Genomic DNA, 14413 nt, shown 5'->3' with positions numbered 1-14413 from the left:
GTAGACTTCAGAATGAAGAACATTACCAGAAAGAAGGACACTATATGACTCAAAAGGGGTCATTTCTCCAGGAAAAAAAGGTAGGAGATACCTAACAACACAGCTTCAGGATACATAAGCAAAATCTGATCGAAGTGAGGTTAACTCACGCAGTGAATTTTACTTATTGGTGTCTTATTAGCAGAACAGAGCTGACCTGGGAGAGAAAGCCTGCTCCCAAAGAAAGGGAATAACCCTTTTCATGCCACTCAGTGAGTCAACAGGAATGAGAATGAGAGATCTGATGTCATAACTCTGAAACTGATAGATAAGAGAGTCCAAATCTCAAAAAAATGAATAAAATTGAATATAAAGGAACATAAAGATAACCAAAAAACTTGTATTACAGCTAAACAGGTGTTGCTGTAGTGATTGCATCATCATAAGAGTAATTTGTCTATTGAACAAAATAGATATTGGCTCTAAGAATAGCATGAGAGTTTCTGATCACCAGTGGGAAACTGAGTCCCAAAGGCCAATCAGTGGGCTCCTGAGGGAAGAGAACATTGGGGATATAACTGATAATCTTCTGTCATGAATTCTCACTTTTGGTCCCAGGAGACTATATCCCTTAGGAGGAATCAGATACAGATTTCAGAGAAACATAAATAAGTCTCTGTTGTGTAGCATATATGCCAATTTTTCTCCAAACCAGTGTCATGTGCCCAGCAATGTAAACACCTTCTCTGGGCTGCTGGATGCCAAGGATGCCACATCCTCCATCGTGCCTGCCTCTTGCTGCAGTGCAAACAGAAGATTTCAGGTCAGACCTGCCAGTTCTATGAGGAGGTAGGTTTGGAAGAGATACAAGTTTAGGAGAGTTCTTAGGTGTGTCTTCTAGCTCTGCCTTCTTTTATGTGGTTGTGGAAACAATAGCACCTCAAGTTACATGAAGAATGTAAGGACATTCATCTTTGCAACTAAGAGGGTTGGGAATCAAGGAAGTGAGAGAGATGAGGATGAGGAAGTATGGAAAGTCCATCCTTAGTAACCAGGAGGTATATCCAGTCAGAACCAGCTCTTTGGGGGAAACAGCATGTTAGGGAAGTGACATCTGGAAATGACTGGCAAAGTGGCGATGAGGAGCAGGGCAGGAAAAACTTCAGCTCTCTCTTATTTTAGCCGTGTTCGGCTCTGCCACAGAGCAGATGATCAGCCATTTCGAGGAGGGAAAACATGACTGAACACGCCCACTTGGTGGGTTCATTCCCACATGGCTTACAAAGTCATCGCAATCCTCATAGACATTAATCACCAAATATTGCCTCCTTTTACACCTCTTTCCTCATGGATTCTTTGACTTCTGGGTTACACTGAATTCCTGCTACAGAGGAATTACTCAATGCTTGATATTGCCAAACATGATCCAGTCACAGACCAAAGAGGAGCCTTACAGTGAAGTGTGATGTGGAAAATTCTGAACTTCCCTGATCCCTTGTGTCACCAATTGAAATCATTAAGATCACCCTTAAAGCCATGACATTATGCAGTCTGGAAAGTCATGCATTTTATAACTGATACATTAATAAATATTCTTAGCTAGAATAATTAAAATAATCTGGGTCTGTATTCTGCACTTATATTTTTCTTGAATAAATGTCATCACTCAATCGTGTCACTTGGGTCATTTAGGTCCAAATGATGACTGTCCTTCACTAGTGAAGGGGATCCTAAAATAAATTAATAAATTAAGACAAAACTACTAACAATGGAATTGTAGACAATTTCATAGGCTTTGTTTTGCTTTCATACATGGAAATCACACATCTACGACTAAAGCAGAGAAGGAAATTTTCACAAAAATTCTCCTTCAACTTCCCAAAACAATGCAACCTTCCACATCTAAAGTAGGATGTGGGCAACAGAGGGAGTGAGGAAGTAGGAGGGGAATCCTTGTCTAGAGGGACAGTTGATGGCTCCCACACCACTGTTCCTGGTTCCCAGAGGCCTCTGCTTGGGATTGTCTGACATTTGTGAGCCTCTGCCTCTATCCATAACCCAAAATAGAGGCTTTACTAAGTATCATGACACTTTAGGCAAAACCCTCAAAAATCCTCAAATAATATACCAGATACATGCTCAGTTTTTCTACCTGTAAGTAGGGATTTAACCTAGACCAAAATTTTATAGAAGTATTTTAATTCATCACGTAAAAGAACCAATATGAAAGCCATTATGTAGATGTCTGGGAGTTCAAATTTTTATTTACTTAACCATGATGAACACTGAATAAGAGATGGTACGTTTGATGTTTTTGTCTCCATTATTGGATGATCTTAGGATGCCAAAACTTATAATTCCAACACTGATCCAGAATAACACTGAAATGTGTAAATATTTCTGAACCTTGTTACCTTTCTCCCTCTTCTGATGCCTAACTTTTTTATCTCTGATTCCAAAGATTTAAGTAATTGAAATTCTGTGTCAAATTTTAAGGGTCTATATATCTTAATCTATAGATAAAAGTACACGATTTTCTTACTTACCTACTTTTGTTAGTACTGTCATTAACATTCTTCAAGCTGCTTATCACATAAGATCTTTTCTTTTACCATGAGAAAATTCTGAAAGAGAAATGGGAGAATACAGAGATTCAAAATCTGATCATACCAGCACAAAGGTTGATAGTCTTTAGTAGTATAGTTATATTATTTATTTAATGGAATTACAAAATCTGAAGGAGTCTGGGATCTCTACAAAGGAAATATTCCTGAGGATTAAGGTCATCTTTGTCATTGACACTTCTTCCTCTCTACCCCTTTAGGAAGCCATGAATATGTCAGGAGTCAGCACAGTGACCGAATTCATACTACTGAGTTTTCCGTGCTCCAGGGAGATTCAGGTCCTCCTTTTCGTGTTGTTCTTTGTGTCCTACATCCTGACACTGATGGGGAACGGGGCCATTGTCTGTGCAGTGAAGCTGGATCACAGGCTTCACACCCCCATGTACATTCTGCTGGCCAACTTCTCATTCCTGGAGATCTGTTACATCAACACCACTGTTCCCAATATGTTAAAGAACTTCCTATCTGAGACCAAAACCATCTCTTTCACTGCTTGCTTCTTCCAGTTCTATTTCTTCTTCTCCATGGGCATTACTGAGACTTTCTTACTGCCCCTCATGGCTTTTGATCGGTACTTGGCCATCTGTCGGCCTCTCCATTATCCTAACATCATGAGTAGCCACTTCTGCATGAACCTGGTGGCCCTCTGCTGGGTCACAGCCTTCCTCTGCTATCCAGTCCCTATCTATTTTATCACACAACTCCCCTTTTGTGGTCCCAATACCATTGACCACTTTGTCTGTGACCCTGGTCCTCTTCTGGCTCTGTCCTGCATCCCTGCCCCTGGAATTGAGCTTTCCTGTTCTATATTGAGCTCTCTTATTATCTTCATCAGCTTCTTCTTCATCCTTGCGTCCTATACCCTGGTTCTCAGAGCAGTGTTGCGTGTCCCTTCAGCAGCTGGCCGACGTAAGGCCTTCTCCACCTGTGGTTCCCACCTGGCTGTGGTGTCTCTCTTCTATGGATCCATCATGGTCATGTACATCAGCCCAACCTCTGGAAATGCAGCTGGGATACAGAAGATTGTAACCTTGTTCTACTCATCAGTGACCCCACTTATAAACCCACTGATCTATAGTCTCCGGAACAATGACGTGAAGGCTGCCTTGAGAAAAATTCATATGTGCACAAAAATTAGTCAAAGCAAATGAGTACTCATTCTAGTGTACCTAGACCAGCCCCAATCCACAGACTCATCTTATAGAGCCACTATTTTAGATAAATAGGTGACATATATTTGGGAAAAGTGAAGGAGGCTGCAGTGATTACTAAAGGTGACTCAAACACTAATGACAGTAGCAGAAGTTTCTTTTCCTGAGTCAATTTTGAAATCCTCCATTTATAAAGTAAGGACCAGATTACATTCTTCTTATCTTTTATCTATGCAAGATAATTAAGATACCTGGAAACAGGATCACATTTTTAAAATGGTTAGCACTTAGGAGCATCACAATTTGGGTTAGTTTCATGTGAAGGGAGGTTGAGTTGAATGCACAGCCCAAAAGAGGAAAAGCCAGTGATTCTAAGAGATTGAGATGAAGACAGATGCAGATAAATTTGATGACTGCTCCCTGGTTATTTGACCTAACAGTTCAGTCAAAAAATAAATTAGTCAGTTGGCTTCTGGGGTTGGTACACTGAATTCACCCATTCATTTACCTCTCTGATATCCCTCCCTTTGTGAAACTCACATTATCATGAGAGAGACAGTTAAGCAGATAACTCAAATATCTATAATACCAGAGGTACTATAAGAGGAAAAACAGAGAATCAATACAAAAATTGTAGTGGTAGGATAGGGCATAACTTAGATCAGAGTATCAGAGAGTATTTTTGTGAGGAGGTGATATTTTAATGTAAGGGAATAAGCCATGCAGAAATCTAGGGGAATTAAATTCCACATAAGTGCAGGTGTAATTAAGGGGTTTTCAAAGATAATAAAGGTTAATTTTGGCCATCCTGAAGAAAATGGTATATGAAACTGGAGAGATAGGAATCTGATTACTAGAAACTTCAAGGTCACAATAGAATATTTTATCTGAACTTTGGGGAAGCCTGCTCAATACTATATACTAAGGGTAAGTCTTAATAAAAATTGTAATTTAATAAAAATCTCACCTTGGGTGGCTCAGTTGGTTAAGCATCCGACTTCGGCGTAGGTCATGATCCTACCATGCATGAGTTAGAGCCCTTTGTTGGGCTCTGTGCTGACAACTTAGAGCCTGGAGCCTGCTTCAGATTCTGTGTCTCCCTCTCTCTCTGTTCCTGCCCCACTCACGCTCTGTCTCTCTCTGTCTCTCAAAGATGAATAAATGTTAAATAAAAAAGAAAGAGAAATATTAATTTAAAAAGAAAAGGAGTGTAATGAAGATTTGTGACTCATAAAATCTTAAATTGGTAAAAAGTCAAGTTCCCAGTTATAAATTTTCTTTAAAGCAAATTCCCCATTTAAATTGTATTAGATAATGTAGTTAAATGAGCAAGTTGGTACATAAAAATCTAAGTAATATGTAATATATCTGCACACATGAAACTATATTCCAGTTAACACCCATCCTGAGAAAAGTTCTTAGCAAACTGGGGATAGAAACTTTTTTGATCTGTAGTAGACATTTTCAAAACCCTGAGTCTGACATCATACTTGTGAAAATGAATGCTTTTCCTCTAAAATCAGGAACAAGACAAGAATTTTTGCTCTCACCACTTTTTTTTTTAACGTTTACTTATTTTTGACAGAGAGAGAGAGAGAGAGAGAGTGAGAGCGAGCGAGCCAGAGCATGAGCAGGGGAGGGGCAGAGAGAGAGGGAGACACAGAATCCAAAGCAGGCTCCAGGCTCTGAGCTGTCAGTACAGAACCCCACATGGGGCTCAAACTCACAGACCACAAGATCATGACCTGAGCTGAAGTTGGATGCTCGACCAAGTGAGCCACCCAGGCACCCCAGTTCTCATCACTTCTATTTAGCATTATACTGAAAGTGCAATCAGACAAAGGAAAAACAAAAGTCATCTAGATAGAAGATTGTCTTTCATTAGATATGAAATGATTATGTAGAAAATTCAGTGAAATCTACAAAAAAGGCTACTAGAAGTATTAAATAAAAATAAGATTTTTTAGATGTCAAGATATAAGATCCATATACAAAAATCTCTTTATTTCTATATGCAATTGCTAGGAACAATTAGATGTTGGTATTAAAAAACACCGTTTATAAGTCACAAAAATATTTAATAGAAGTAAATCTGATAGAAGATGTGAAAGACCTATGCAATGAAAACTAAAAAGCGTTGCTGAGAGAAATCAAAGATGTAAATAAATTTGAATATATAACCTGATTATGGGCTGGAAAACTCAATATATGTATATGTGTATATGTATATGTATATGTATATGTATATGTATATGTATATGTATATGTGTATGTATATGTATATGTATATGTATATATTTAAATTTGAGCATAGTTGACCCATAATGTTACATTAGTTTTAAGTGTACAACATAGTGATTCAGCAGCTCTATATGTTATGCTGTGCTCACAAGTGTATACCATACCACACTGTCACCATACAACACTATAACACTTATAACAACACTGACTATACTTCCTATAGTGTACCTTTTATTCATGTGACTTATTCATTCCACAACTGGAAGCCTGAATCTTCTACTCCTCTTCACTTCTCATTTTGCCTATCCCTCCCAATCTCCTCCCCCCTGGTAAAGCTGGGTTTGTTCTCTGTATTTATAGGTCTGATTTTGCTTTTGTTTGTTTATTGATTTGGTTTTTATTTTTTATTAATTTTAAAAAATATTTATTTTTGAGAGAGAGAGACAGAGGGAAAACAGGGGAGAGGCAGAGACAGAGGCAGACACAGAATCTAAAGCAGGCTCCAGGCTCTGAGATGTCAGCACAGAGCTTGATGCAGGGCTCAAACCCACGGACCATGAGACCATGACTTAAGTGGAGGTCAGACGCTTAACTAAGCCATGCAGGCACCCGTATTCATTTGTTTTTTAAATTCACATATAAGTGAAATCATATGGTATTCGTCTTTCTCTGTCTGACTTACTTCACTTAGCATAATACCTTCTAGGTCCATCCATGTTCTCCCAAATGACAAGATCTCATCCTTTCTTTTATGGCTGCATAATATTTTATTGTATGTATATACCAATTCTTCTTTGTTCTTTCATCTATCAGTGGACATTTGGGTTACTTCCATATCTTGGCTGTCTTAAATAATGATGCAAGAAAACAGAGATGTGCGCATATATGTTTATGGAGTTGTGTTCATTTTCTTTGGGTAAGTGCCCAGCAGTGGAATTTTTTTTTTGGCCTGACTGTGGAATTATTGAATCATATGGTATTTCTGTTATTAATTTTTTGAGAAAAGTCCATACTCTTCTCCACACTGGCTGCACCACTTTTCATTGCCACCCCTTTGGCTGTGCAAAAGTCTTATTTTTTTCATTATGATTTTATATTTTTTATATTTTTTACTATTTTTTATATTTTATCATGATTTCAAATGAGAATTTTTATTATGTAAGCAGTCTCTTTTTTGATGTTTATTTTTGAAAGACAGAGAGAGATACACTGCCTGTGTACGTGCTTGTGCATGAGTGGGGGAGCGGCAGAGAGGGAGACAGAGGATCCAAAGAAGGCTCTGCAGAGAGCCCAATGGGGAGCTCGAACTCATGAACCACAAGATTATGACCCAAGCCAAAGTTGGACCCGTAACTGACTGAGGCACTTGGTGACCAAAAGTTTTTTATTTTGACATAGTCCCAATAGTTTAATTTTGCTTTTGTTTCCCTTGCCAGAGGAAACATTTAGAAAAATGTTGCTAAGGCTGATGTCAAAGAAATTACTGGCTATGTTTTATTCTAGGCACTTTATGGTTTCACCTCTCACATTTAGGTCTTTAATCCATTTTAAGTTTATTTTTATATGTAGTGTAAGAAAATGGTCCAGTTCATTCTTCTGCATGTAGCTGTTTAGATTTGCAAACACCCTTTGTTGAAGAAACTGTCTTTTTCCCATTGTGTATTCTTGCTTCGTTTGTTGTGGATTAATTGACCCTAAAAGCATGGTTTTATCTCTGGACTGTCTATTCTGTTCTATTGATCTATGTGTCTATTTTCTGCCAGTACCATTACTATTTTAATTACTATAGCTTTGTAGAATACATTGAAGTCAGGAATTGTGATACCTCCAGCTTTGTTCTTTTCAAATTTCCTTTGGCTATTTGGGGTCTTTTGTGTTTCCTTACACATTCTAGGATTATTTGTTCTAGTTCTATGAAAAATGTTTTTTTTTTTCCTTAATTTTTATTTTAGAGAGAAAGCATGCGAATGGGGGAGAGGGGCAGAGGGAGAGAAAGAGAGAATCCCAAGCAGGCTCCACACTCAGTGTGAAGCCTGACACAGGGCTCAATGAGGGGCTCAGTCCCATTACCTGAAAGCCAAAAGCAGGAGTCAGTCAAGAAACTGAGCCAGGCAGGTGCCCATGTGTTTCTGGTATTTTGATAAGGATTGCATTGAATCTGTAGATTGTTTTGGGTAGTGTGGACCTTTTAACAATATTGGTTCTTCTGATACATAAGCATGTATTGCCTTTAATTTGTGTGTGTGATCATTTATTTCTGTTATCATTGTTTTATAGTTTAGGAGTGCAGGTCTTTCACCTCTTTAGTTAAGTTTATTCCAGGTATTTTATTCTTTGTGGTACTTAAAAAATGTTTATTTATTTTGAGAGAGAGAGGGAGTGTGTGTGTGTGTGAGATAGAGAGAAAGAGAGAGAGAGAGAAAGGGAGTATGAGCATGAGTGGGCAGAGAGAGAGGGAGAGAGAGAATCCCAAGCAGGCTCCACACTGTCATGAACAATGAGATCATGACCTGAGTTGAAATCAAGAGTCAGATGCTTTGGGGCGCCTGGGTGGCTTAGTTCATTTAGCGTCTGACTTTGGCTGAGGTTGTGATCTCGTGGTTCGTGAGTTTGAGTCCTGCATCGGGCTCTGTCTCTCTTTCTCAAAAATACACACTGTCTCTCTTTCTCAAAAATAAAATGAACATAAAAAAAACCAAACAGAGATGCTTAACTGACTGAATCACCCAGGTGCCCCTTTTTGGTACATTAAAAAAATATTTTTAAATGATTGTTTATTTTTGAGAGTGAGACAGAGCACAAGTGGGGAAGGGGCAGAGAGAGAGGGAGACACTGAATCCGAAGCAGGCTTCAGGCTCTGAGTTGTCCACACAGAGCCCGACCTCGGGCTCAGACTCACAAACTGTGAGATCATGACCTGAACCAAAGTCTGACGCTTAACTGACTGGGCCACCCAGGCATTCTGATACACTTTTATTTTATTTTTTATTTATTTTTATTTATTTTTTTAATGTTTATCTATTTTTGAGAGAGACAGAGACAGAACGTGAGTGGGGGAAGGGCAGAGAGAGAGGGAGACACAATCTGAAGCAGGCTCCAGGCTCTGAGCTGTCAGCACAGAGGCCGATGTGGGGCTCGAGATTACTGTGTGATCATGACCTGTGCCGAAGTTGGAAGCCCAACCAACTGAGCCACCCAGGTGCCCCTGGTACACTTTTAAATAGAATTATTTCAATTGCTCTTTCTGCTACCTCATTATTAGTGTATAGAAATGCAACAGATATGTATGTTAATTTTGTGTCCTGTGACTTTACTGAGCCCATTCATCATGATCCAATGTTTTTTTCTTTCTGTTTTTTTTTTAAAGTTTATTTGTTTTGAGAGAGAGAAAGAAAGTGGGGGGGGGGCAAGGAAGGAGGGAGAGAGAATTCCTAGTAGGCTCTGCCTGTCAGCTTGGAGCCCGATGTGAGGTTTGAACTCATTAACAACTCTGTTTTTATGATGTATCACGTTCTTTGATTTGTAAGTATTGAACCATCCTTACATTCTCAGAATAAAATCTATTTGATTGTGGTGATTTTTAAAAACATATTATTGTCTTCAGTTTGCTAATATTTATTGAGAATAATTGCATCTATGTTTATCAGAGATACTTGCCTGTAGTTTTCTTTTTTTGTGTGTCTATCTGGTTTTGGTATCAGAGTTATGGTGGCTTTGTAGAATATATTTGGAAGTTTTTCTTTCTCTTCTAGTTTTTGCAATAGTTTGAGAATAATAGGTATTAACTATTTTTTTTTTGAGTTTATTTATTTTGAGGTAGAGTGAGCATGAATGGGGGAGGAGCATAGATAGGGAAAGAGAGACTCTCAAGCAAGCTCCACACTGTAGGCACAGAGCCCGATGTGGGGCTTGAACCCTCAAACTGTGAAATTATGACCTGAGCCAAAATCAAGAGTCAGATGATTAATCGCCTGAGCCACCCAGGTTCTTCTAGGTATTAACTCCTTAAATATTTGGTAGAGTTTACTTGTGAAGCCATCTGGTCCTGGACTTTTGCTTTTTGGGAGGTTTTTTTTTTTTTTTTGAGTTTATTTATTTTGAGAGAGAGAGAGAGTATGAGTGGGGTAGGGACAGAGAGAGAGGGAGAGAGAGAATCCCAAACAGGCTCCCACTGTCAGTGCAGAGCCTGACCTGGGGCTTGATCTCATGAACTGTGAGATCATGACCTGAGCTGAGATCAAGTTGGACGTTTAATTGACTGAGCCATTCAGGCACCCTGCTAGTTTTTTGATTACTGATTTAATTTCATTGGTAGTAATAGGTCTGTTCTAATTTTCTATTTCTTCATGACTCAGTTTTGGAAAGTTATATGTTTCTAGGAGTTTATCCATCTCTTCTAGGTTGTCCAATTTTTGGCATATAATTTTTCATAATAATATTTACATAATCTTTTGTATTTCTGTGGTATAAGTTGTTATTTCTCATCCTTCATTTCTGATTTTGTTTGAGTCCTCTCTCTTCTTTTTTTGATGGATCTGGATAAAGATTTATAAATATTATTGACCTTTTCCAAGAACCTACTTCTGGTTTTATCGATCTGTTCTATTGTTTTTTTTAGTCTCTGCATCACTAATTCTGTTCTAATCTTATTATTTCCTTCCTTATACTGGCTTTGAGCTTTGTTCTTCTTTTTCTAACTCCTTTAGATGTAAGGTTAGGTTATTTATTTGACATCTTTCTTGCTATATAGCCTGTACTGCTTACTCTCCTTTCTTAGAACAACCTTTGCTGCATCCAAAGATTTTGAACTGATGTTTTCATTTTCATTTGTCTCCATGTATTTTTTATTTCCTTTTTGATTTATTGGTTTACTCATTCACTGTTTAGAAGCATGTTGTTTAGCCTCCATGTATTTGTGTTATTTCTATAATTTTTTTTTGTGATTGACTTCTAGTTTCATACCATTGTGGTTGGAAAGATGCATGGTGTGATTTCAGTCTTTTTGAATTTATTAAGACTTGTTTTGTGGCCTAACATATTATCTATTCTGGAGAATGTTCCATGTGCACTGGAGAAGAATGTGCTTTCCACTGCTTTAGGATGAAATGTTCTGAATATATCTGTTAAATCCATCCAGTCCAGTGTGTCATCAAAGCCCTTGTTGATTTTCTGTTTAGATGATCTGTGCATTGCTATAAGTGGGGTGTTGAAGTCACTTACTATTATGGTATTATTATAAATGAGTTTCTTTATGTTTGTGATTAATTGATTTATATATTTGGGTGCTTTCACATGTGGAGCATCAATGTTTACAATTGCTAGATTTTTTTTTTGGTGGATAGACCCCTTAATTATGATATAATGCCCTTTTTAATCTCTTGTTACAGTCTTTATTTTAACATCTAGATTGTCTGATATAAGTATGGCTACTCTGGCTTTCTTCTTGTGACCATTAGCATGATAGATGGTTCTCCATCCCCTTACTTTCAATCTGAAGGTGTTTTAGGTCTAAAATGGGTCTCTTGTAAACAGTATATAAATGGATCTTGTTTTCTTACCCATTCTGTTACCCTGTGTCTTTTGATTGGAGCATTGAGTCCATTGATGTTTAGAGTGAGTATTGAAAGATATGGATTTATTGCCATTATGTTACCTGTAGAGCTGGAGTTTCTGGTGGTGTTCTCTGGCCCTTTCTAGTGTTTGTTGCTTTTGGGTTTTTCTGTTTCTGTTTTGTTTTGTTTTGGCTTTTCTCTTCAGAGAGTCCTCGTTAAAATTTCTTGCAGGGCTGGTTTAGTGGTCATGAACTCGTTTAATTTTTGTTTGTCTGGGAAACTTTTTATCTCTCCTTCTATTTTGAATGACAGCCTTGCTGCATAAAGAATTCTTGGCTGCATATTTTTCCGATTCAGCATGTTGAATATATCCTACCACTCATTTCTGGCCTGCCAAGTTTCTGTGGATAGGTCTGTTGTGAACCTGATATGTTTTCCCATGTAAGTTAAGGACTTTTTTTTCCCTTGCTGCTTTCATGATTCTTTCCTTGCCTGAATATTTTCTGAATTTGACTATGATATGCCTTGTTGATGGTCAGTTTTTGTTGACCTTCTATACCTTTTTCTCTCTCTTCATCTTGTGGGACCCCTATGATTCTGATGTTATTCCTTTTAAACGAGTCACTGAGTTCTCTAATTTATATCATGCTCTTTTGCCTTAGTCTCCCTTTTTTTTCTGCTTCATTGTTCTCCGTAAGTTTGTCCTGTATATCTCTGATTTGCTGCTCTGCCTCATCCATCTGTGCCACCAAGGCACCCATTTGAGATTAGAGCTCAGTTACAACATTTTTTAATTTTATCCTGACTAGTTTTTACTACTTTTATCTCCACAGAAAGGGATTCTAATCTGTTTTCAACCCCAGCTGGTATTCTCATTATTGTGATTCTAAATTCTGGTTCATACATCTTGCTTGTATCTGTGTCGATGAATTCCCTGGCTGTCATTTCTTCCTGTTCTTTCTTTTGGGCTGAATTCCTTCATTTCATCATTTTGATGGAAGAAAAGGAATTAATAAAGTAAAAAAAAATAAAAAATTAAAAACAACACAAAAAATAAAATAAAGGATGCTAGATACTAGCTGTGTTTTGGTCTGGTTGTTGAAAGAAACTTGATAGATTAAAGAAAAAAGGGAAAGATAAGAAAAGGAAAAAACAGCAAAAAATTTTTTGAAAATTTGAAAAAAATGAATACAGTAAAATAGAATAGAATGAAATGATGGAAGTAAAATGGAATATAAAATGTTACAAAGAGGTAAAAAAGTAGAAAAAATTAAAGAAAAATCTTTTTACTAAAAATGGAAAATAAAAATAAATTTATTCTCTTTCTGTATTCAACAATAAGAAAAGAAAAGAAAAAGAAAAAAAATAGAATAGATGGACCAGCAAACAGAATCAAGTATGATTGAAATTACATCTGGTTTCCTCTAAAAGTCAAACTATGAAGCACTCTGTAGTCTGTAAACTAAGCAGTTGGAGAGACTTGCGGTGTTCCTCAAGTACAAGGTTGGCCCAGTTGGGCAGGGTAACAACTCTGTTCTCCACTAGGTGGCACTGCTTAGGTTACTGGGGTGTATTGTTGTGGCATGTGTAGGTGTATATGCACATGCATGGGAGGGATGAAAACAGCATCATCCAACGACGCTGTCTCTAGTATCAGAACTCTGTGTTCTCCCTGGCCAGCAATCAAGCATCCCTCCTTTGTCTCCAGCTTCTGTCCACTGCTCACTTTTAAACTGTCCGTGACCAAGCTGTCAGGCTGCCAGGCGGCACCTCTCTCCTGAGTTTTATCTCACATGCGGCTGTGTCTCCCAACCTCTTGCTGCTGAGGGACTGAGGCTTTGACCCATTCTGACTCTCTGGGGGCAGGTCTCCCTGAGCAATGGCCAGGTGCTCGCCCACTCCCAGTAATGTTCGTGAGACTGTGCTGCTGCTAATGCCCAGAGACTGTGGCCAGGAGCCAGCCTGCCACAGAAAAAGTTTGTGGAATCATGTAGTAGCAGCATTTCAGGGATTATGGCAAATCACAACACACATCTGGTGCCAGGCTTCACCCTCAACGTCCTTGCTCCAACAGCAGTGAATGTGGCCATTCTCCGGGATCTGCTGGGGCCTTTGTCTGTGGGGAGGCTGCACTGCCTCTACCAAATGTTCTCCCAGCAGGGGAACCACCTCTTTTGTGTGGCCCTCAGACCCCTTGGATCTTGCTCTCTGCTCCTGGGTAACCGCGCTTCCCACCTGAGCTCCGCCAGGTATTGAGCTGTGGAGTTTCAGACTCTGAGCTCCCCTCCCCATTTATACAGTCTTAATGGAATTTAAACCCTCTCCTTTCTCCTTTCTCCCTTTTTTGTTCAGTCCCTGTGGCTGTTTCCACTGTTTCTTTTTCTCTCCAGCTGCTTTTGGGGGGGCTGGTGCTTTTTCCATACTCTCCTGTGCTCCATCTCCAATCTGTCTCTGCCAGCAAAACCATTTCCTGCCCTCCATGGCTTCTCTCTCCCCCAGTTCACCTTGTGCTGCGTACCTGCTGAGTTCTATGGTTCAGGTTGTGCAGATTGTTGTGTTAATCTTCAACTCGGTTTTCTAGGCATGCAATGTAGTTTAGTGTTGATCTGGCTGCATTTCAGGGATGAGAGGCACAAAAAAACTTCTATGCTGTTCCGCCATCTTGGCCCCTCCTTTTCTTTTTAAATTAGATATTTATTGGTATAAATTTCCCTTTGAGATTTGCTGTCACTGAATTGTTTTCTTATTAAGATAGACTTAAAATTATTATTTTATACATTTGTTCTTTAAATCACACAGAAAAAAAAGAAGAGTTACAAACCAAAAATACTGGATTACTGGCTTTTATATTTATGTATGTAGTTGT

At 38.5% G+C, this 14413-nt stretch overlaps 1 protein-coding gene across 1 annotated transcript; it reads left to right on the top strand.

The window, feature by feature from the left end:
- The first annotated feature begins 2797 nt into the window (after window positions 1-2797).
- LOC122467912 (olfactory receptor 11H6-like) lies at window positions 2798-3754 on the top strand. The gene has a single exon (XM_043554487.1). The coding sequence runs from the start codon at window positions 2810-2812 to the stop codon at window positions 3752-3754; it is 945 nt and encodes a 314-aa protein (XP_043410422.1). The 5' UTR covers window positions 2798-2809.
- Window positions 3755-14413: the final 10659 nt, after the last annotated feature.

Source organism: Prionailurus bengalensis, chromosome B3 (assembly GCF_016509475.1).
Source record: "Prionailurus bengalensis isolate Pbe53 chromosome B3, Fcat_Pben_1.1_paternal_pri, whole genome shotgun sequence".
In the NCBI taxonomy this organism is placed as follows: domain Eukaryota; kingdom Metazoa; phylum Chordata; class Mammalia; order Carnivora; family Felidae; genus Prionailurus; species Prionailurus bengalensis.
The sequence above is the reverse complement of the archived record's forward strand: the minus strand, read 5'-3'. Positions and strand labels throughout refer to the sequence as shown.